Source organism: Peromyscus eremicus, chromosome 6 (assembly GCF_949786415.1).
Source record: "Peromyscus eremicus chromosome 6, PerEre_H2_v1, whole genome shotgun sequence".
NCBI lineage: Eukaryota > Metazoa > Chordata > Mammalia > Rodentia > Cricetidae > Peromyscus > Peromyscus eremicus.
The window spans coordinates 50,686,201-50,711,734 of record NC_081421.1 but is presented as its reverse complement, the minus strand read 5'-3'; the positions used below and the strand labels follow the sequence as shown (position 1 = coordinate 50,711,734).

The following is a 25,534-nucleotide window of genomic DNA, read 5'->3' as shown; positions in this document are numbered from 1 at the left end:
ACCTACATTTATGTTTTCTATAACAATACCTTTCATAATTAAAGTAAAAAAGTGTATCATGCCTAGACAAAGTAAAGAAATGCATTATTACTAAGCAAGCCCCGCAGAAGGTAACTGAAGGAATCCAACACACAGAAGGCAAAAATAGAAATACCCATGAAGTCACCAGAAAGAATCAACCACACTAGAGAATGTAATAAAGAAAACAAAAGAAAAACAAGGATTATCGAAGTATCAAATGCTAAAAAAACAGAGAAATGGAAAGTATTACTATATACTTAAAAAACTATCAATGTCCACGGCCTCAATTCTCTAATCAAAGAAACAGGCAAGGATACTCATTTAAAAGACAGAAGACATCTATTAGTTATCTACAAGGAAAACAACTCAACACAGTAACAGTGGCTGGATTTATTATAATTATTGTAGCACTGACCACAAAAGCTAAGTTATGAAATTGGTCCTGGTGTACACCAACATATACATGAATTAATAATGTGGTATATTTGAACGATGTAGTTTTATTCTGCCACAAAGAAAAACAAAATTATTTTATTTTCTAGGAATGGATGCAACTGGAAATCATAATTTAACCAAATAATAATAATTTGCAAAAAGACAAATACTGGTTTTCTTTCATTATTAGATTCTTTATTTTATATAGAGATATATAAAATCACATACATGTGTATGTGTGTATGTGACATGAAAATAGAAATAAGACTGTGTGGGGAAGGAAGGGCTGTGGAGTAGGGAAGGGAAATGAAAATGCTGTAGAGAGGAGGTATGAGGCAAACATGGTCAAAGAACATGATATGCTTGTATGAAAAAAAAGTATGAAGCACATCATTATGTACATGAATAATGCCATAATTTTAAATTCATGTTATACTATGGGCCTATAATCAGTGCTAATACCATAAAGTTAACTAAGAAAGTCATCCTTTAAAGACAAAAACATCACATGCGTATTGGTTCATTGTTTCTGATATTTTAGAATCATACAGTGTTCAATAAAGAGCAAATATGATGAATATTTTGGTGCTAGAGAGATGTCTAAGTTCCCAGCACCCATATGCTGGCTTACAAAAGCCTGTACCTCCAGGTCCAGGGGGTCTAACACCCTCTCTGGCCTCCACAGACACCTACATGCAGGTGGTGAATATACATGCACTGAGGCGCACACGCACATGCACACGAAAGAAAAAAAAAGCAAACCTTTGCTATGTGAGTGTAAACAAGAGAGAAACAACATGCAATATGGCTAACAGTACACTACTCAACAAAAGATAACCCAGGCATTTGAGCCTTACTGTTTCCTGTAGTTTTGGTGAAATTCACAGGGATTTCTCTTCAGGATGAGGGTTTCCAGTGGTGTGTACCGTAAACTGGAGAGGCCAGCCAGTGTCTCAATGTGGTTTTCAGCCAGTGATAAATGTTGTATTTGAGGTATCTTTGGTAGTTGTTTGAAAGATGTGAAATAGTTTTTGCTCATATTTAAAACTCTGCAGCTGGAGACAATGCGAAGGTCTTGTCATTTGCTTTCTAAAGTAGGCAGTGAACTACCAAATCTCACACCATTTCCTGTCCTGCTAAGACCATGGCCACACCAGAGATTGACAGTGAGAACACCACAAAGGAAATTAAATTATCAAGAGCCACATTAACTACTGGAGTGAAGTGAGTAGATCATCAGCCTGCTACGCATAGGCATCTCTTCCCTTGTGTTCAATGGGTGTTGAATGCCTCTTTTTTTTTTCTTGAAAAAGTGACTTGTTCCATACTATTTCCTCAGCATAAAAGAATATAAAGTAACTCAACTTGTGAAGAATATTGCCTCTAAGAAATGAAGGAGTTGGAAGGAGTTGTTCCTCCTGATTTTGGTGTACTGAAGAAATTATATAATGAGAAAATGACATTTTAAATCAGAAGTAAATTTTGTTTTATATAAAAAAGAAATCTACAGAGTACCCTTAAGAGAATAAAAGCATGTTAGGCACTTAAGTTCAATAGATTTTATGATATATAATATTTCTCAATATTTTTGCCTTAAAATAATAATTGTATGAGACTGTGATAATGGAAAAAATAATACAAAATCTATCTCTAGTACACTACCTTAATATATGAATAAAGGTGTATTCAATATTCCAAGTCAAAATTTTCTAGTTCAGTGTTCTAAATATGCTCTGAACCTATGTGACCATCAAGTTGCCTTTGTTGAATCTCTGTTTCTGTAATTATTGGCCAAATATAACTGATGCATCCCTCCTAGCTTAATCAGCCAATTAAGTCACCAAGTTTAATAGTAAGTTGGTGTCAAGTGGTATAGGAGGGGTGTGTGTGTGTGTGTGTGTGTGTGTGTGTGTGTGTGTGTGTGTGTATTTTAGTATTATAAAGTTTCTTTGAAAGTTTTTGTGTTCTTTTAAACTCATTTATAAAATGACCAGGAGTAGATTTAAATGTTATGTAAGTAGTCTGAGGTGTCACATAGACTTTGAAAATTACTGAAGGTGGTGATGGATACATGGACACTTTGAATATTCTGATGATTTTACATCTCCCTGGCTATTTCTTGTCTCCTGTACAGTGATGCTGGTATGTTTCTGTGGTTTTGTCAGCCCCGCGTCAGAGACATTTTAATTGCTCTGGGATTGACTTTCCTTTTATGTGGAGTCTCTGTCTCCTTCTCTGTTGTCATTCGCTTCCTGCTGCTGTGATAGATGTCATAATAAAAGCAATTTGGGGGACAGGGTTTATTTAACTTAGAGGTTATAGTTCATCACCAAAGAAATCCAAGGCAAGAGCTTGGAGCAGAACCCCTGGAGGAATGATGTTTTTGGATCGCCCTCAGGTTTATATTCAGCTAGCTTCCTTATATAGCTCAGGCTACCTTGCCTAGGGATGATATTGCTTACAATGGGCTGGGCTCTCCCATGTCAATCAGTAATCAAGAAAATGCCAGATAGTCATGCCAACAGACCAATATGATGGAGGCAATTATTCAGTGAATTTCTCTCTTCCCAAGTGTGTCAAGGTGACAACAAAATTAACCGTGACAGTCTTTTGATCAACTCCGGAAGACTTCATCCTGCCTCTTAAGGCTTCCAGTGCTCATGCCACCTGCCCAGTCTGTCTGATGGAGCTGTAAGCAGCTCTCTGCAAAGCATACTCTTGCACAACTCTGACTGGAGACAAAGAGTGGCTTGTCTAACAGGAATTTGGAATCTTTGGAGTGAAGAAGGGTTTCATGAGAAATTTTTTTTATAAAATATTTTGTTTAATCTTGTATTTATTTTTGTCTTGATGATGGCAACTTTAACAGCTATATTATGCCACCTTGAAGATAATTCTCTTGTTAACCACTTTTTAGGGTTTCTCCACATAAGTCTTCAAGAAATGCAGCTATGTAAAAATTACTAACTTACAACCATAGTGTGTGTGGGATGGAATTGTATTTTCTAGTTTACAACACAAGGAATATGGCAAGATTTTCTGCTCACAGAGTTCATGATTCCAATTACTGTGCTAAGAATTGGCAAAAACAAAAGTATCTACTTGGAAGAAAACATTTTTATTTCTAAAGTACGTTTTTTGATGTAAACATTTTGTTGTTGCCTGGCCATATGTGCACTTTAGCATAAATGGTCGTTTCTAAGATCCATTTGACCTCACAAATGAAGGTGTGTTCTACGGATACACTAGGCATGTGTGTCCAAGAAGCAAATATTAAACTGAGAATGGTCACTAGTACCTTGGCAATCTTATGGCACTTAGATCCACCAGTGAATTATCCACCAACCATAGGGTTTCTACTCGAATCAATCTTCTAAGAATCCTGTTGAAATTTTCAAGTTGATAAGGGTCCCCCAAATCCTGAAATGAAATGTTCAACTGCTGAAGAAAAAAAAACAAAAATAATAACTTGTCAGTTTTAATGTAGTTATTACTCAAAATGTGATAATGCATTTTTACTAAACTTTTATTAAATCATCTCTCTATTCATCTTGAATATTGTTCATCCCCCAGAACAATCACAATTATCTTGCCAGGATGCTTGAAGGAAGCTGGGAGCTAATCAGAATTGTTGAGTGGTACAAGGCTAGAGGGAAATGAGAGACGTTTAGGATCCTCAAGAAACTTCTGAAATTTTCTAGGGGCACAGATTACAGTCAGTAAAAATCTGTGGGAGAATGACTGGTCTAAATGATCAGTCCATTGGCCTCACTTGGAAATACTCAAAAATCATACTTATAAAAAAAATCTAGAGGAAGAGCATTATTCAGAACATTAAAACTTTGTTTTTTTTTTAAAGTAACAAACATGTATTCATAAATGACTTTATTTCAAGCATGGTAACTTAATGTTTACTTTTGATATTGGTCAAATGTTGGGTATAGGAAGTCATTACTATCCCTGGGGGTAACATTGCTCTAAAACCTCCATTCATAAAGGACAATATAATGTTTGAAACTAGGTCTCACCACCAACTGCTGCCAATAAAAGCTGTTGAGTAGAATAGTAACCCCCTTAAAGTGCTGAAGCAAAATAATTTGCTGTATTTAAGGAACTACAGGCACCTTACTTCAGGAAGATTAATGTCTGAGGCTGGGGAGATGGCTGAGAGGATAAAATGCTTACCACTCAATAGTGAGGATCTAAGCCTGAACTTCCAGAACCCATTTAAAAAGTGAGCATGATAGCAGGAATCCGTAATCCTGGTTCTATCATGAGATGGGAGGTGGAGAAAAAGGAGCCTCCCCAAAGCTCCCAGGCCAGCTAGCCTGAAATATGTAGGATGATCAACAAACGTATCCCTGTCTCAAAGAAGGTGAAAGACAAGAACTGACAACTAAGGTCATTCTCTGATCACCATGTATTCCACATGGTATGTGCACACACACACATACGTGCATACACACATCATACACACAAAAAGGCTAAATAAAATAAAAATTGAGGTCTTGATACTGTGGACATTAAACATTACAAAATTTCACACTTAAAATTCTGTTTTATATAAGCATAGAAGACTCTGACCTAAAAATAAAACATAAGGAATGAGAATAATCATACCCATCTCCTACACATCAATGTCACTGATCAGTTTTCCTATTTACTGTTATCTTGCAATTAGGTCTTCCATGATAGTTTACAGTTTATTAAGTCAGCTTTTTATAGTTATCCAAAAGTTGATTGTATTTTTTAACTTTCTTTTTTATATTTATTCTTTGTTTCTTTCACATCATGCATCCCGATCCCACCCATCTCCCCTCCAATTGCATCTGCCCTCTGCCCCTGCAATGCCCCCCCAAATAAAACAAAATAAAATTTAAGATAAAAAAGGAAGAAAGAAAAAAGTCTCATCATGGAAGCTACAATGTGACACAGTGAGTCACACAGTAAACCCCTTTGTTCATACATCTTTACATGCAGGCATCCATCACAAAAAATCATTGGTTTGGTTCTAGGTCGCTGGCCTCTGCTACACCATTGACACTGGGCCCTCACTGTGACTCTGCCCAGACAACCCTTGCTGCCCTATGTTGTGGAGATACTGTAGCTCTGGGGTCTGCAAGACAGCCCCCCACCAGTCACACACACACACACACACACACACACACACACACACACACACACACACACACACACACCTATGCTCCAGCAGATCACAGATGGGGCGAATGTTGGGGTGGGCCAACACATAACCCTGGCTCTGGACCTGGGTAGTTGCAGGGTTGGTCAGCCCTCCAGCCCTCCCCTGTCTTCACCACCAGCGTGAGTTCTCCAGCATTGCCCTGGCTACTTCAGCCCTTGCAGCAGTGAGCAAGGGACAGGGCCAGTTCACCCACTTTCACATTCTCAGGGTTGGTTCTCCCACACCTACATCTTCAGGGCCAGCTCTATTGTGTTGCACAGTCATGGTGTAGGGGCCAATCTTCTGGGTGCTGCAGCTGATGAGGAGCAGGGACAGCTCTCTTGCTCTTATGAATTCAGGGCCAGCTCTCCCACCTGAGCCAGTTGAGGAGGGGCTCTCCTGCCCATGTTGCCACATGACAGATAAGTACTGAGGACAGCTCTCCTACCCTCCTCAGGCATTGATGGGTGGAGGATAGCTGGAGGGGGGTGCTTATATTTTTGTTGATAATTGATTAGCAAGTTCCATTGACCTTTATGTTAGCCAAATGCTTTAAATTACAGATGTAAAGAATGAATAGACCAAAATGATCACCAAGAAAGAGAAGGCTGGAACTGGAGGTCAGAGCCTTGGGTGCAGAGTTTCTCTTTTTAAAATAAGTGAGTGGGTATGCTGGCTGTTAAGTTAGAAAGGGTAGTGTGTACCCATTTATTTTAGAGGAATGATTTAAAATTCATTTTTAAAAAAGCATTATATTATAAACATGGTATTCTTCTTTTTATCTTCCACTAATAATCTCTGCAACCTTGGGAAAACAACTTTTTTACTGGACTTCTTCTGAAAGGAGGAATTTAAAACAGAGCCTCTTTGTAATTCCTTCCCATACACTACCAATTCTATGACATACAAAGTCAGCTTGTGAAGTAAAGTAAGAATCAGGAGAACCCAATCCAAAGCTTCAGAACTCACACTCATCTCCAGATGTCCTAAAACCTTCAAGTGTAATTTAATCATTTCCAGAAGCATTTGCAAGAGAATGATTTTCTCTTTTATTTCTAACAATGCTACCAACCATATTGCCAAATAAACATGCAATCCTCTGCCTACACATGATTTTTTAAAGACATTTATTTAATTTGTATGCAGTGTTCTGCCTGTGTGTCATAAGAGGGCACCAGATCTCCTTTTCGTTGCTGTTGTTTTTCGAGACAGGGTTTCTCTGTGTAGTCCTGGTGCCTGCCCTGGATCTCGCTCTGTAGACCAGGCTGGCCTCGAACTCACAGAGATCTGCCTGGCTCTGCCTCACCAAGTGCTGGGCCACTGCCGCCCAGCCACCAGATCTCATTACAGAGGGTTGTGAGCCACATGGGGTTGCTGGGAATTGAACTCAGGACCTCTGGAAGAATAGCAAGTGCTCTTAACCTCTGAGCCATCTCTCCAGCCCCCTACACGTGATTTTTAAGGGGACTAAATTAGAAGGCAAGTGACCACAGGTGCTGTCACCTATAAGTCAGCAGGATGACTAATCAAAGGGCTGATTCAGTGCCAGCAACTCAGTCAGCTGAGCTGCACCTTGTGAAACCGCAGTTCAGGTCTTCCCTGGTGAAAAAGTTCATTCGCAAGGTTCCGTGCAGAGGAGCTCGGCCACCTTAGCTGTCTAAAACTTTTACGATGACCCATCAGTCAAGAAAATCTAGATAGCATCATAAACTTGCTGATATAATTACACTAAATTTTGACATTAAAAAATCCTTTTATTTTTATTTTACATGTTGGATGTTTTGCATGCATGCACGTCTATGCACACCAAATAGATACAGTGACCACAGAGGACAGAGAGGGGCATGGGATCTTCTAGGCTTGGAGTTACAGACAATGTGAGCCACAACATGGGGCCTGGAGACTGAACTTGGGTCCTCTGGAAGAGCAGCCAGTGCTTTTAACCACGGAGCATCTATCCTACCGTAAATTCAACTTTTTTTTTTTTTAAGCAAAGAGCACAGTTTCATTGTCAATTATTTTCAGCTTTCCCAGTGTTTAACAATACTGCCATACAGGTAGAAAATACACAGCATTGTCATAATGAAGAGAAAGTGGAAGGAGAGATGAAGGAAAGATGAATTTTTACACGGAAATCTGGAGATGGTGGACTTTTTGGTTCTTATGCTGACAATTGCCCTTAAGAAAGACATACTCTGTGAAATTCTCAAAGTGTTTTTAAATGAGTCATGCTGTAACTGATTAGCAGGGAGAGAAGGCTTTACCAGAGCTCACCTTGCAATCTTCCCAGTTTTCCTGCAACCACATTTCCCATTTGTTTTTCTCAAGGACTCTGTTCTTTGGAGCCAAGATGCATCCCATTTGTCTGGAGAGTAACCATTCTTCAGAGGGTCCTAAACCAAAACCACACTGTGAAACCTCAGAAGAGGAGAGGAGAGCAGGACTGGCATTTTTGCTTGCTTGTGTTTTTTTTTTTGTTGTTGTTGTTGTTTGTTTGTTTGTTTGTTTGTTTTTTGTCAAGTGTTTGAAACTTCACTCTTTACCTAGATGGAAAAGAACATGAATTTATTTAAAAGTTCATATTTTTCCCATCTGATGTGTGCTCTACCCCATTACCATGCCTAATCCAGGTAGAAGGAAGCTGGATCACTTTACCACATCACATGACTTCCCTACATGTTCCTCTATCTAAGTATCACCAGAAATGTTTTCCTTAAACTTTACCCAATGGACTTTTTCTCTTATCTTGCAAAGTGCAGCCCAGCCTCTGCATCTACAGGTTCTCTGTCATTGGTTGAAATTATGGATGTAGAACCCATAGTAGATGGTCAACTGGGAAGCTGAACTCATGATTTTAAAACAGGGAATTAGATTCATAGATATGGCTCTGGCGGAGAGTTAAGCCCCTGCCCCTGGTTTCCTTGTACCTTCCTCTGCTGAAGAAGCCCTGTCCAACATCTTATTCTCTAAATACTCCCATCACAAGAGGAAAAGTAGCAAACAATTTTACTTCTTTTCCATTTATCAATTTTAATTTTCAATAGAACTGACAGAAAAGAGAGTATAGTTAACAGGAAAAAGGACAGATGCAGATTATTTGAATTTACATATGTATAGGCCATTGGTAATATATGTATATATTAATATATATGTATAGTACATACATATAACCAATGTTTCATGTTTCCAAAGATAATTAAGAGTAAATTTTTACCTGTATGAGTTGAGTGTGAATCAGTGGTAGAATAATTGCCTGACATATGGAAGGCCTAGAGTTTGGTTTGCAGTAACCACATACACACACACAAACACAAATTCATATGTAGATTTCTTTTAAAATTTGAAGTAGCATATTACTATGGAAAATGATATTTAAACTACACATCATCTGTCATTTTATTAAACGACCCTAAATTCTGAGGGTATGTTTTAAAGCTCAAATACAATTTAATCTTTTTTTCTATAACTACTAAAATGTGAAAAGAGTTCATTTAATTAGTGGAGGAAAAATCAGTATGTAGAATTAACCTTTATCCCTATGCAAATTTTAGCTGGTACACAAAAATAAGGAGAGCCACTAGTATATCTAATCTTGATATAATCTGTGTAGAGGAGTGTGAAGTCATTACTGACTTTCTCCCTTTGGTCTCTCAATTCAGTAAGTTTTTAATCTGATCATTTTCATCATGAGACTCCATCCCTTTTCAGTGTCGGGATACTCATATCTTCCCCTTAAACTGCAGCTGCTTTCTCAGGAGCCTCTTTGTAAGTTGCCACCGATCCTTCCAGTAGCATTTATCATAGAGCATGCACATTCGAAACACGGCATGTCTTACTGCCTGCCCACAAACCCAGTCTTGTCCAACAGAGCTGCCCACATTTTAATCTAATTTGCATTTCCAGACATGTTTTCTACTACTTCAATACTCTCCTCCAAATAAGATGTGTTCACAATTCTCAAGGTTATGAAATATTGTTCTGCTGTTAATGCTGAGGTCAGTGAAAAGGAGACACAAGACTTCAGATAAAGGATTTTCAGGTACTGACTTTCATTCAATTCTTTGCATATCTAAAAATACCAGAAAGGTCAGATGCAAGGACTTAATGTGAACTGAGTTTTGAGGGAAAACATACTTGTTTGGTATCCATAATTGTTTATAAAATATATATTTCTAAAAAAAATGGCCAACATATTTTCTCTTATTTCCTCAATCCACAGCATTGTTTATTGAGCTCCCCCAGCAAAGCTCATTCTTCTATCATTCATGGCCCCTGAAACAACTTGGTGGTGAGCTTTAAAGGCTGCCTCCCAGCTCTAATATACTGTATTTGTATGTGTTGTACCTGTGGCCTTTGTACTCATTTCTGTAGATTATTTTTTTCTGAAATTCATGGTTCTACTCTTTTCAAAGATAAAGGTAATAGAAAAAGGAACACTGGAGATACCACAGGCCAACACTGCTCTGTGGCATGTTTGTCTAGATGATGATAAGACATAATGATTCCTTTGGTGAAGAATTTACGGAAGCAATAAGAGAGAGCCCAAATGTTTCATTATTCTGACACAAACATTAGTCTTTTTCACCAAGGGGAGCTATAAGTCCAGGTGTCATCTGGCCTATTTCTGTCATAATGAACTGTACTGTGGTAACCCAGGAAATCTTTTGACCCTGAGTATGATAGGGTCCATAAACTTGCAAATAAAATAACCTCAGCTAGGAAATATTCTTCATCAATGAAGGTGATTGGAAATAAAATCCATAGTGTACAAAGCTTTAAAAACCCACCCAATTGACCCTGGAAAACTTCAAACAGTATTGTCTCAAACCCTGTCTACATTTGGTAATGCTCTCTGTGTGTTGAATACCCCAGAGTTCTGAGGCTCGGCCCTGCACTGTTGGTTTGAGTGCTATTGATTTTCTGGTCTTTTAATTATTTCTCTTTAGAGTAGCTTCCAAAGATTTCTTTGATAATGGAGGTCAAAGTTCATTTCCTCTGTGAGAAGTTATATTAAATTGGTGTTTTTTACTCTTACTGGGTTAGTAATTGAAGAGATATCTTAGCAGCTAAGACTATAGATTGGAGTATCTGACAGCCCAGGGATGTTGGCTCTCATTTACTATCTCTCAGCTCATTCTTTGTGTCCTTGCTGAATGTATAGCTAAAAATGGCAGTCAGAGAATCGCTTTGCTGGGAGATTGTCAAGCAGAATAAATCTATCCTTTAGAAGGATTCTTTCAACAATAGGCTGGTTTGCTTCATTTAATTGGGACAGGCTAAGTCACTCTTGATCCAGCAATCAAACCCTCAGGAAATTGTTGTTTATCACACACCAGATAACCTTGCTTTCCTTACCAAGGAAATGGACATCTTTGGGAATGGACAATTGGGACAGTTGAGACCATCTAAAATAGTTTTGATAAATAGTTGAGGATCTAATCTCAAAGGAGGATAATTCTTATCAGCCTGCTCTTGAAAGCATTTGTTTTCCATCTCGAAAAACAAATTTAAACCAAACTAAGGGCATTGTAGAAGGGGCATCTGTTTTCTCTATAGTTTAAGGTGATGGGATTTTTGTCCAGTGTTTTCCTTCCCCTAGGCAATGCTCTGTTTCTTTTATGACTAGTCACTTAGGAGAGATTGGGTGCTGTTAATGGTCTAAGGAAGAGAAATGTGCCTTTATCTCAGAAGAGCCATGGTGTCCTCTGCATGAATGGTTACTATTGTCATGGCGTTGGATTGGTTTCGCTGATCGATGACCTCAGCATTTGACCTGGCCCTTTAAATCAGGGAGGAGGGGAGGCCTATGAACTGTCTTTGTACACGCTCACGTTCAGTTTCCTCTCGGCTTTCCTACTCTTTTCATGTCCTCATGTTTCTTCAGTTCTGCAGCTCTCACACCTCCACCCTCCACTTGTTCTCAGAATACAGCTTCTTTTTGCATCACTGCAGCTGACAAAACCATCAAGCACCCCCCAAAGCACTTGTGTACCTACGTGGACTTGCACACGCACCCACACCCACACACCAGTGTTCTTCCTCTATTTACTGACTCGCTGTCTAGCAAATATTTCTCAAAACACTCAGCACATCTCATAGCAAGGCCTTCAGATAATCTCCAACAGAGTTTGCTGCCCTCATTTAACAAGTGCAGGCAGGCTCCAGAAGCCCATCCCACAGGAACAATCTCACATTGTGGTATAAAGGGCCCAGAAGTGTGATTTTTTTTCCACATGATGCACTTAAAGACCCAAGCTGACTCCTGTTTATCTCATCTAGTGTCCTGGCTCCCTCTCCTGTGCACTGGCAACTCCTCTCTCCACACTTGGTCTCTCCATCTTCTGATCTCTTCTCTTAATGATTTTCTAAAACTTCTCTGTCCTTCAAAAAAATAGCCTAATGTTTCTAGAGGCCATGTTTAATTTGTGTGTCATAATGGTATTTAATGGTATTTTTTAAAAAATGAGTTAGTGCTTAGCTGCCTATACAGTTGATAGCACAAAAGTGTGCGAACATGTTTTGTACCAGGTTTAAGAAAATATTATTTGCGTCTTCCTTTGCTGATTGAGTTGGAGTGATAGACATGTAGTCTGTGGATATAATAATGCTTCTGGGAGAAAGAAATCAACAGGTAAACATCTCTAAAGTCTCCTTTCCGAAACCAATCATTAAATTATATGATACACAGTATTACTGCAATACTTTAATATAGATGAGAAAAATAACAAAATGTTTGAAGTTTCATAAAGACTAAAATTTCAATGAAACAGGAATTGCATAGTATTGTTTTACCTACTTACAGGGGATAAATACACAATGACATAAGAAATGCATAGTCCTCTTTTACAATCCTAATCTATTAAAGTATAAGTCCAGAGGCCTGAGAAATTGAGATTCTGATGTCCAGGGACAGGAGAAGATGAGTTTTCCTGCCCAAGAAGAGAGACACACTTCCCCCTTTCTCTGCCTTTTTATTCTATCATGGTCCTCATGGTCCTCATTAGATGGTTTCTACCTGTGCTAGGTAAGGGTAAATCTTTGTTACTCAGTCTGCTAATTTAAATGATAGTCTTTCAACAGTATCCTCACAGGCAAGACCAGATACAACACTTTGTCATCTATTTACACATTCCTTCATCCAGGTAGGGTAACAATTAAATTTATCATCATTAGAGGGTGTTTCAATACAAATAAATAAGGCTGTTGTTCACTTTCCTGGGCTGGTACCTGTGGTGGTATTGTGTTCCCCAAAATATTGTGTACCCTAATAAATTTATCTGGGGTCAGAGAACAGAACAGCCACTAGATACAAAGGCTAGAAAATGGTGGCACTCACACCTTTAATCCTAGCATTCCAGAGAGAGAAATCCATCTGGGATCTCTGTGAGTTCAAGGCCACATTGGAAAGAGCCAGGCATAGTGACACACGCCTTTAATCCAAGGAGTGAGTCTTTAATCTCAGGGAGTGATGGTAGAAGGCAGAAAGATATATAAGGCGTGAAGACCAGAAACTAGCAGCATTTGGCTGGTTAAGCATTTGGCTGGTTAAGCATTTGGCTGGTTAAGCATTTGGCTGGTTAAGCTTTCAGGCTTCTAGCAGCAGTTCAGCTGAGAGCCATTGGGATGAGGACACAGAAGCTTCCAGTTTGAGGAAACAGGATCAGCTGAGAAGTTGGCCAGGTGAGTTAGCTGTGGCTTGTTCAGTCTCTCTGATCTTCCAGTGTTCACCCCAATAACTGGCCCCAGGTTTGATTTTATTAATAAGAACTTTTAAGATTCCTGCTACAGGTACCGCTCAATCATTGAGGCCCATAGAGAACTAAAAGGTAGAAGGAAGGTGAGTTCACTCTCACTTCTAGAGCTGGGATCCATTAGGATTCCAGAGGCCCTGGCCTTGGACTGTAGGCTGTATATGAGAATTCTGCTATTGGGCTCCAGCTAAGACAGTCACAACATCAGCATCCCTGTTTCTGAGGTCTTCAGACTCAGCCTCAAATCCACTACCAGCTTTCCTGGTTCTTCAAACTTGTTGACATATTTTGGGACTTCACAGCTTCCATAATCATGTAAGCCAATTATTATAATAAATATCTTACAATTTTATTTATAGACCAAAAAAATATTGCTTCTCTAGAGAACCCTAGTACATTGAATATTCTCTTCTGTTGATTTTTGTTTGTTTGTTTTGGTGCCTGTCCTGGATCTCGATCTGTAGAACAAGCTGGCCTCGAACTCACAGAGATCTGCCTGGCTCTGCCTCCCGAGTGCTGGGATTAAAGGCATGCACCACCACAGCCTGGCCCTCTTCTGTTGATTTTAGTATATATTTACACTAAATTAAAGCTGCATTAGCTCATAAATTGAGGCATTATTCATACTCATAAAAGCAATAAATTAATTTCTAAAAATTATCATTGATTAAATACACTTAATATGTACAAGTATTACACATGAATACAAGTTTAAAATGCATGTTTTAGGTGACAGCATATTAAAGAAAAATGCAAAATACAAAATTTTGCATATAAATGTATATATATACATATATATATGAAAATCTGATTATTTTAGATGGTTGGTTACAGGACCTTCTCTACCTTTCTATTCAGTATTTAGTACTAGGTATTATTATTTTCATAATACTTTAAAGATGGAGTCACTATAGAAACAATCCTTTGTAGCTAGAGTTTTCCTGCCTGGCCCACGGTCAGGGCAAATCTCTCTCACCCGCCAGTCCCACAGCCACTCAGACCCGATCAAGTAAACACAGAGACTTATATTAGTTACAAACTGTATGGCCGTGGCAGGCTTCTTGCTAACTGTTCTTATATCTTAAATTAATCCATTTCCATTAATCTATACCTTGCCACATGGCTCGTGGCTTACCGGGATCTTCACATGCGGCTTGTCATGGTGGCGGCTGGCTTTGTCTCTCCTCTCAGCCTTCCACTTCCCAGAATTCTTCTCCTTGTCCCGCCTATACTTCCTGCCTAGCCAATGGCCAATCAGTGATTTATTTACTGACCAATCAGCAACACACTTGACATACAGACCATCCCACAGCACTTCCTCTTTTCTTTTCTTAAAAAGGAAGGTTTTAACCTTTGCATATCTCCAAAGTCAGCTTGGTATATTTGGGAATTTGGGCGTAGTTTCTCTTACTACTTCCTGCTGGAGGGGGGCGCTGTATCTTATGGGGACACAAAGAATATTTTAGGATTATGGAGTAGTCCATGAGGGTGTATCGTCTGAGCCAGTTGCCTTGAAACAGTTCTGGATGTTGGATCATCTGGGCCTTGGTGTCATCGGAGACCTTTCAGGTGGTCTTGGCTGGTCAAACCTCATGTATCTTAATCTGGAACAAATCCATAGCCTCCGGCTTTCTGTGGAAACAAAAGCAGAGCCTCCTTTCTAAAGCAACATATCCTTACATCCAAATTTTGAAGTCAAGGTACCTTTAAAATATACATTTTGGCATAACTCAACAGCTTTTGTAATCAAATGTTTTTCTTCAGTTACGAATATCAAAGAGAACATAATCCAGATTCTCTGTGTGGTAGCCATCTTTACGTGGCTTATTTCTTTATATTAGCTTGAGCCTATTGCTTTAAACTGCAGCCTTCTAAGCCTGAAACGCGCTGGTGCTGTGGCTGCTGGTTCTGCCCACTTCAGCTTCCCAACATGGCGGTAGTACATTTTCCGCCAGCTCTGGGAGCCATCAACTCTCAGAAATAGTGGGTCTATGCTTCTATCAAAGCAGCGTGTAGCCCAGAAACCTCTTTTTTTTTTGTTTTGTTTTGTACTAGCAAAGGCTAAATCCACCACACAGCTTAATGTGCCACTTGCAGAGGCCTCATTCCCGCCATACTGCAGGTCGAGCATGCACGCCAGGAACCCGCCATAGTAGCTCAAACACGCAGGCTGCCGCTAGCTTGAAAGAGACAACTAGGAGCTGTTTTTAGCTCTGTTTTAGAATCTTTTTACTCAGGTTTTAGGTGGAAACTCTTGCCAACACGTTGGGCGCCATTTGTAGCTAGAGTTTTCCTGCCTGGCCCATGGTCAGGGCAAATCTCTCTCACCCGCCAGTCCCACAGCCACTCAGACCCGATCAAGTAAACACAGAGACTTATATTAGTTACAAACTGTATGGCCGTGGCAGGCTTCTTGCTAACTGTTCTTATATCTTAAATTAATCCATTTCCATTAATCTATACCTTGCCACATGGCTCGTGGCTTACCGGGATCTTCCCATGCGGCTTGTCATGGTGGCGGCTGGCAGTGTCTCTCCTCTCAGCCTTCCACTTCCCAGAATTCTTCTCCTTGTCCCGCCTATACTTCCTGCCTAGCCAATGGCCAATCAGTGATTTATTTACTGACCAATCAGCAACACATTTGACATACAGACCATCCCACAGCAATCCTTTGCTATTACAAAAGAAAAATTCAATCCATAAACAATGTCTTTCCCCATCCCCAAAAAATATAGGAATATATTTTAATGTACACTGTAGTGGTTTGAAAGAGAATGGGTCTCATAAGTTCATGTGTTTGAAGGTTTGGTTCCCAGTTAGTGGAACTGTTTGGGAAGGATTAGGAGGTGTCGCATTGTTGGAGGATATGTGTCACTAAGGATGGAATTTAAAATTTTATAAGCACACACCAGGCCCATCCTCTCTCTCTCTCTCTCTCTCTCTCTCTCTCTCTCTCTCTCTCTCTTTCTCTCTCTCACACACACACACACACACACACACACACTGTATAATATTTTTTTAAAGTGTGTTACTTTTGTTCATGTTGCATCTGTTTAACTCTATGAAGCTGTATTACTGTGCCTGTTGAAAATACATGATGGTGTAATAAAGAACTGAATGACTAATGTGAGGCAGGAGAAAGGATAGATGGGACTGGCAGGCAAAGAGAATATATAGGAGGAGAAATCTGGAAGAAGGAAAAGGAAAAGAGATGGAGGAGTGAAAAGAAGAAAGAGCCAGAGAAAGAGGAGGATATCAGTGGCCAGTCACCCAGCTACACAGCAAGCCACAGAGTAAGAATGAAAGTAAGGTTACAGAAGTAAGAAAAGTTAAAAGCCCAGAGGAAAAAGACAAATGGGCTAATTTAAGTTAAGAAAAGCTGGCAAGAAACAAGCCAAGCTAAGACTGGGTATTTATAACTAAGAATAAGCCTCCGTGTGTGATTTATTTGGGAGATGGGTGGCGGGCCCCTCAAAAGAGTAAAGACCAAAGACTAAGCAACAATGCATACTCACTCTCTCTCCCTGGCTGCTGCTTATAGATAAGCAAGCTCTCAATTAGATACTTTCTTTTATAAGAGTGCCTTGGTCATGATGTCTCTTCATAGCAATAGGACAGTAACTATGACATGTATACACACAATAAAATCTACTCAGAAAGTACAAAAAGAATATTCCTTTTTTTTTTTTTTTTTTTTTACCTTTTCTTATTCTTGGGCAATGTAGCTGACTTCCTTGAATATCATGCTGTTCTATATTGTACCACGCAAGGTATTTATAAGAATCTGGTGGAAGCTTAAAATAAAAGAGAAGAGAAATATCATCTACTATATGTATACATCATATAATGTATTTAATTTACTCATATGCATCAAATATTAAATCAAATTAAAATCCAAGTATCCTGTGATGGAAGTCACCTTAGTGAATTCTACATTATGCATCTTCATGTTCTGTGCCCCAGCACTTGCAACCTTTTTATATTTGATAGTCAAAAATAGAATGAATAAATGTGCATATAGATACATATAAATATATACATATACATAAAAATCATATATATATTTACATGTGTAAATGCATTATGAGTCTACTTTAAGCAACTCTAACACCCTTTAATGACTATATACTGTTTCATGATGAATACTTGATTATAGAACAGGACTAACTTATAAGATTGCCTCATTATATAAGTCTTCTAAACTGTTTTGTGTGTGCGAGGTCTGCCCTTGTGAAGTTACATAAAAGAATCTCTCTGTCTGTGATTACTATATTAAATGTCTGATGGTATTGATTATCTTCCTAAGAAATTCAATTCTCACACACAGATGTTGATTTATAAACTTTTAAATATCCTGGTAGCTTCTCCTGTGAAGCAGTCCTATTTATTAATACAATCTTTAAACTGTGTAGCTATTATTGAATAAAATATTTCAGATTTGGTCATCTTATTTTTTTGTGGTCAGATTAGCACTGACCAGAACATGTGCTGAAACCATATCTGGGGAAAGTACTTCCTGCTATTCTAGAAGACCTGAATTCAGTTTCCAGGACACAAGGTAAGTGTTTCACAACTACGGACAATTCTGGCTCCAGAGGATTACAGTGCCTCTGACTTCCACCAGCAATCTGTTGCAAAGATTGTCACCAATCAGAATTCCCAGCATTTGTAACTCTGATGGCATTACTGAGGTTAACATAAACAAATGAATACAATTTACATTACTGAAAAGAGGCTATGCTGAATATACACACACACCATAGATTCATTCTTCTGTTATCCATTGCTACACACATATAGAACAGACCAACTCAGAGTAAGGGCTTACCAAAGTGTCTTCAAAGCATTAAGAATGATTGCATTAGTCTCACTGAGCCTCTCACATAGTTTACGGTTTGCTTCGGTGTAAATTTGTGTAACTAATGTAAAAAAATACTTCAACTGCTAGATAAATTTATCCTTCAGATGGTTAGTATAAATTAAACATGAGTTTTTCCTATGGGATTCAGATGTTTAGTGAGCTAATATACATGTGAGTCTATACTGTGAGTGGTTTCCACAGCTTTTAAATCATAATGCCTTTCATTCTTGGCCCAACACGTGGGAAAACTGGAACAAGGCTGTCACAAATTGAATTAGGAAGGGATATCTTTAATCCATGGATTCTGAGGCTGGAAGAAGTCTCAGAACTTGAGAGAATCTCCTTCTCCTCTAGCAAACCTGAGTTCAGTTTCAAAGACACAGTGTGTTTCACAACTGCCTATGACTCTGACTCCAGGGGATCATAGTGGCTCTGCCTTCTACCAGCAACTGCACTCAAGAGCACATGCTCACAGAGTGGCCCATACTCATATATATATAATTAAAAATAATAAAGAAAATAAAAATTTTAAATTTGATCTCTTGATTTCATTACTTACTCCCTTGATGATCTGGGATCTTTAATTACATAACCTACATTTTCATTGCAAAAATAAACTGGCTCCCAAAATCTGGTTAACAGATGCTAACATGTTAGGAGTGCTAGTGTAATTTGTTGAAGTGGTCAGTGTTTGCTAATGAATTTTCTAGGAATTAAGTTGCTTTTATGAACTATCTCTAAGTTAACTAATAAACACAACTAGATCTTAGATTAGTAAACTACAGTGATTAACTTATTCTCTGTTATATGATTTATATGTTTATGGAAATATAGTTTCAAATTTTTATATATTTTCAGAATGTGTCCTCTCTTTCTTCTATTATGGAATCTAGGTGAAATTTTCTACATAGAAAAACTGTCTGCAAGTTTACTTCCCTGGGGATGCCATGTCTCATTGCCTCTTAGTACTTCTTTATGAGGCTAGTAGTGGAAATAGAAGGGAACTTAAGCTAAAGCTGTATATGAGGGGGAAAAAAGAAACAGAAAACAACAACAAAAAGCCTCCATCTTTCACCTGAAATCCATTCTTTTAGCAGTTATATGGCTTAATTTGTGGCTTCTATTCTTACAGGCAAAGAAAGTAGGTGTGTCTTGCTTACCATTGTGCTAAGTTGTTGGTGTGGTATGGTGTGTGATCATTTTTTTTTCCTCTACAAGATGATAGTGAACATTCAAGCCTTGCCTTATGGCTTTTTCCAATTTTGATGCCTCGATTGATTTATCTAGAGCCTCTTACATTCTAGGTTTCTTTAAATACATTCTTCATTTGTCTCTAGATTGGCATTACAATGGCTCATTGTGTGCTTTGCTATATTCATTTATATAAATGAATGAATATTATCTTATACATATATGTATACATACATAGATGATCTTCTGGTGTGTGACAAGCTTCTGTCAGATATTAGGTATGCGAAACTGAATAAAATACAATAATTATGCTTGAAAGCCTTATTTTCCATAATTTGAGAGCAGACATTAAAAAAAAAACGCATCTGATTCCTATAGGATAAGTGAAACCATTTTAATGAAAGGGGAGGAAATAAAAACACTCTGGGTTCATGTTAAATACAAGGTCATGTGTTTTTTGAAACATAATACAGATTAAATTGCCAATGGAAAAATATTTACCCAGGATGATATTCCAGAATCTGCACGTGGAGGACATCTCCTGTTCCTTGAAAGAGCTGAACAGGTGTGAGACTCCCTGAGATCAGAGCAGCATGCTGTGTTAGATGGACGGGTCCCTCTGCTACTTGCACTTTGATCTGAGCAGCTGAGGGAAAGAATGTGGGAAAGTGTTTTTGTGTGTCTTTTACTGTCTTAAAATAAATACCTCCTTTAAAAATAACAGCAAATTATAAGCAGAAACTTCCATTTACAGAAGTTGTAAGTGATACTTCAAGAGCTTATAAAAAAACTTTTATATCTTGACAACCTCCTAAACATACATACATGTGTGTGTGACACTGCCAAGTTTATAAGATGCCAACCTGCTCAGGCCATGCACTGGATTGTCATTCTGCACGGAGCTACAGAGCTGACTTGGCACCTGCCAGCACCCTAACTCTCTCTCTTTCTCTTGTAGCACCTCACAAATATGGGCCATAAGTGTTCCCTGAGAGTTACCATTAAAATTGGTGGCAAACAAGCTAAAAAGGAACAGCTTCTGTGAACAGCTTCGGTCACTTTGAAATGCTGCCCAGCAGTCCACCTGGTTGTCTCGTTTCTTCTACATTCTTCCCTATCGTTAGATTGAAATAGAAAGCATCTTTATTTTTTGTTGTCGTTATTCTTCTCTACTGATTCCCTGCCTTATTATTCATTTCTATACTTTTCTCAGCAATTGGTATCAGTTTCTCTTCCTGTAATTGGTACTATACATAATTTAAATATCAATAATTTTAAGACAAAATAACATGATTTGTATTCAGAAGCTGTTTTTGCTTGTTCGCTTGCTTGCTTGTTTGATTGATTGTCTGAGACAGCATTTGCCTGTGTGACAGTCCTTGTTGTCTTGGAACTTGCTTTATAGACCAAGCTGGCCTCAAACTCACAGAGATCTGCTTGCCTATTCCTCCCAAGTGCTGTGCTGGTATTAAAGACATTAAAGGCATGTGCCAGCACGTCTGGTCTTGGAAAGTAAGTTTCAATGAAGGATTGTCAAGACTGAAAAATAAACAATAAAATAAAGATAAATTTTAAAAAGAAGCTGCCCCTCTATTATAGGGCTTGTTTCTCCCTCGGTAGGTTATATTTCAAACTCTAAGAATCTGTTGCTGTTTCTGCAGCCACGCTCTCTTAAAAAGTTTTAAAAAGTCAGAAGGCATAGCCTTATTCCTCACCCACCTCAACAGTTTCTATCTTGTTCTAGAAGTTTCCAGAGAGTATTTTGTTTTGGAAAAAAATTTAGAGGCATTTGAAGAACAACACTATAGTCTATGAACTTCATAATTACTAATGTAATCAAATCCCGATGTCAACAAACATACTTTTAGCTAATAATCATGAGGGAAAAAACTGAAGGAAAATAACACAATACCCTTAGGGATTAACAGTGGCTACACATTTGACTTTTGTATCTAATTCTTTAAAAAAAAAAAAAAATGTACCAGGCTCTGCTGACTCCCCATGGGAGGCCTTACCTTCTTGTAGAAGGGAATGGGGGTGATTTGGGGGAGGTGGAGAGGCTGGAGGGGTGGGAGGAGGGAAGAGGTTATCTATGATTGGTATGTAAAATGAATAAAAATTGCTTAATGAAAAATAAAATGCACTAGTGTAAATGAAATCAGAAATTTAGTAAGCATGGGTAAATGGTAGCTAATGGGTCTCAACTCTAATAATGTTCACAAAGTATGAGTTAACAAAAACATCCTCTGCCTCTCTCTGGGTCATTAACCATGAAGTTCTTCTTTCACTTATACCATTTCCCTGAAGTACAGTAAGTGATCACAAAATCAGATCTGACAGAAAGAGGGACTTGGTGGTTTTCACTGTGTGTGTGTGTGTGTGTGTGTGTGTGTGTGTGTGTGTGTGTATGTGTGTGTGTGTGTGTGTGTGTGTGTGTGTGTGTGTGTGTGTTGGGGGCAGGGGATGCAAAGTGAAAGTAAGTCTAAAAGCAAGTGAAAGCCATCCCACGCCCCTGTTTGCATTAACGTTTTCTGGTTCGTTTATATTTGTTGTGCTGGGATCAAAGCCAGGGTCTCGCCATTGTAAAGCTTATGCTTTGCCTCTGAGCCATATCTTTAGCCCTACATTTTCCTGACTTAAAGTAGAACTCTTTGTGACATTATCCTACTAACTATGAACCATTTATTAATATAAGTGGGTAATGAAAACATTAGTAGTCATAGTGGGAAAGTATACAATACCCCCCTAGTCCCCCATCTTCTGACTCCCTCTTTTTTTTTTAATTTTTATTTTGCAATACAATTCAGTTCTACATATCAGCCACAGATTCCCTTGTTCTTCCCCCTCCTACCCCCCTGACCTTCCCCCCAGCCCGCCCCCCATTCCAATCTCCTCCAGGGCAAAGCCTTCCCCACAGACTGAGATCAACCTAGTGGACTCAGTCCAGGTAGGTCCAGTCCCCTCCTCCCAGGCCGAGCCAAGGGACCCTTCATAGGCCCCAGGTTTCAAACAGCCAACTCATGCAATTAGCACAGGACCCGGTGCCACTGCCTGGATGCCTCCCAAACAGATTAGGCCAATCAACTGTCTCACCCACTCAGAGGGCCTGATCCAGTTGGGGACCCCTCAGCCATTGCTTCATATTTCATGTGTTTCCGTTCGTTTGGCTATTTGTCTCTGTGCTTTATCCAACCTTGGTCTCAACAATTCTCGCTCATATAAACCCTCCTCTTTCTCGCTAATTGGACTCCCAGAGATCCACCCGGGGCCTAGTCATGGATCTCTGCATCCAGATCCCTCAGTAGTTGGATGAGGTTTCTAGCACGACAATTAGGGTTTTTGGCCATCCCATCACCAGAGTAGGTCAGTTCGGACTGTCTCTCGACCATTGCTAGCAGTCTGTTGTGGGGGTATCTTTGTGGATTTCTGTGGGCCTCTCTAGCACTTTGCTTCTTCCTATTCTCATGTGGTCTTCATTTACCATGGTCTCTTATTCCTTGTTCTCCCTCTCTGTTGTTGATCCACCTGGGATCTCCCACTCACCCAAGCTCTCTTTCCCTGGACCCTCGCCCTTCACTACCCCCACTCATGTCCAGGCTGTTCATGTAGATCTCATTCCATTTCTCTGTCATTGGGTGATCCCTGTGTCTTTCTTGGGGTCCTGTTTTCCAGGTAGCCTCCCTGGTGATGTGAGTAGCAGTCCAGTCATCCTTGTTCCACATCTAGTATCCTGCTATGAGTGAGTACATACCATGTTTGTCTTTCTGTTCTGACTCCCTCTTACTGCAGGAAAGGAGCTACAAAGATTAGCGGCTGTAGATGACTACTTTGACCCTCTTAAGTGTGACATTTCTGCGTTCTACCCTCACTTTCTTCTGTCACCCCTGGGCAGCACTGCAGTAAGCAGTGACCAGAAGCCATGCCCTAGGACAACATTGTGATAAAAGCCTTCTGGAACTCTGAAAATAGTGAGTGATTTCACTTCTGTCCCAAATGCCATATGGAACAAGGATTTTTGTCTTCATTTTTCTTTTTGTTTGCTTTGCTTTACTGAGAAATCTCAAGAAAACAGGAGAATTTTTTTTGACCCTTTGGAAAAGAGAACTCTGAAGTGTCTTCTATGTCATATAACTGCTCCATCCACGACTGTCCTAATGTGCATAATACCAAAGCCAACATTGCAAGATATGTGAGTCCCAGGTCTCTGGGCTGTGGTGACTGCAGTGACCCAGACAGGTGCTCAGCATCTATTATCATCACTTCTTTACCTTCAGCATTCAGAAGTTGATGTAGAAGCTTCCTGACTTAGGTTTGGGCATGTTGACTTTGTAATGCTCTTGATGTTACTGCTGACATAAGGATCTTTTGATTTTTGTACATTTATTTGTCTGTGTGAGCACATGTGTGTGGCATCTGTGTGTTTGTATGTTTGGGGCAGCACATGTGAAGGTCAGAAGATAACCCAAAGAAGTCAGGTCTCACTTTATACCATGTGGGTTCTGGGGAGGTCATCAGCCTTGCAGGCAAGTACATTTACCTGCTCAGCCATCTTGCTGGCCCATACTACTAACACAATGTTAGAGCCGATATTTATTGAACACTTACTATTTGCTAGGCACAGCATGAAAAGTTTTGCATGGATTCACAAATTCAACTTTTTTATGTTCCTAATAAAATATACAACATTTTTACTTTTGTTTTAAAGATGAGAAAATTGAAGCCCAGAAAGTGGAGTGGTTTGAATGACAAATTTTCCCCCACAAGTTCTAGCATTTAAATACTCTTTTCCCAGTTGCTGACATTGTTTTGGGAGGTCTAAGTGGTGCGGCCTTGATGAAGGGGTTTTGTCACTGGGGGTAGGATGAAAGACTATATAGTCTCTGATTCCTGCTTGAAGTTGAGCATGTGATCTGTCAGCATCCTTCTCTAATTGACATGTCATCCTGCTGCCATCCCTGCCCCCATGATAGACTCTTCTCCCTCCAGTACATAAGTACAAATAAATTATTCCTTCTGTAGGTTGCCTTGGCCATGGTAATTTATCATAGCAACAGAAATGTAACTAATACAGAGAGAGTAGTTTTCCAAAGGTACCCCCCCAATAAATATCCATTAATTAACTACTAGGATTCAAATGATTCAAATGCAAGTATCAGATATGTACTGCACTGACTTTTAAGAAATTGTAAACCTGTCATTATTAGGGTACACTTGATAAAGAAAATCATTACTATGTTTTTTTTTCTTATCCTGAGTGTTCCACTGTTGAACAGAACTTGCAATTCTGAACAGTTCTCATTCATTGCACACAATAGTTAAACTTTCAAACATGGAACCGGATGAGAACATCACTCTAGACAGCAGCATTCTGCCTGTAAAACACTTTCCTCACTCCCCTCACTTCCAAATAAGCCAGACATATGCAGTTCACATGGTATATTGGTTTGCTCCGTTTTAATCTTTCTGCCAGCAGCGAACAAACAGCAATCATAAATTACAACTCTAAACCCTTATGACAGAGGAATTACTATTATTAATGCTATGATATAAAGCTGTCCTAGAGAAAGTGCCTTGGCTGTAACTGCGCAGCAGCCATCGGGCTTGATTTAGAATGTCTTTAAAAATAGGTGGCATTGTCTGAACTGGTCATCTAGTCTTATTTTTTAAACATGTAGAGTGACTAACAAGAAGTCATCAGGTGAACTAAGAGGACAGGATATAAAACAACAATAGGAACTTATCAGTTCCTGAGCACCTTCCATCAGAAGACTGTGGCGTCCTTCACAGCCATGAATTTATAAGCCGTATAACGTGTCTGGAACAGCAGGAGCTATCAGCTTAATTAAAATGTCTAGTTGGCAGTTACGTAACTTGTAAGGTCACTAAAGGAGGAAACAGCAGGTAGCCCACCTCTCAGGGGGAAGCTGAGCTCTGTGTCCAGAAGAAGTGACACTGGGCACACCTCAGGGCCAGGGGCTGACACACAGGGTTAATAGCATAGCGTTCAGTACAAGTCAGTTTCTAAAACTTCCATTTCTATTTGTGGATTTCCCATGAGAGCTTCTACTGAAGGAGGAGGGAAGAAGGGTCAAT

At 39.2% G+C, this 25,534-nt stretch overlaps 1 protein-coding gene across 3 annotated transcripts in view; it reads right to left on the bottom strand.

The window, feature by feature from the left end:
- Positions 1–25,534, bottom strand: part of LOC131912450 (uncharacterized) — a 37,902-nt gene that overhangs the window by 10,359 nt on the left and 2,009 nt on the right. Inside the window, exons 2-6 of one of the 3 annotated variants that reach the window (XM_059264737.1) lie at positions 19,943–20,087; positions 17,090–17,183; positions 7,913–8,031; positions 3,755–3,897; positions 1,202–1,511 (exon numbers count right to left, since the gene is read on the bottom strand). In XM_059264737.1, the coding sequence (XP_059120720.1) occupies positions 1,310–1,511; positions 3,755–3,897; positions 7,913–8,031; positions 17,090–17,183; positions 19,943–20,087 (703 nt within the window). In that variant the 3' untranslated portion in view covers positions 1,202–1,309. Of the gene's footprint in view, positions 1–1,201; positions 1,512–3,754; positions 3,898–7,912; positions 8,032–17,089; positions 17,184–19,942; positions 20,088–25,534 lie in introns of those variants that run through there. The other 2 variants (XM_059264738.1, XM_059264739.1) reach the window with 2 other exon arrangements.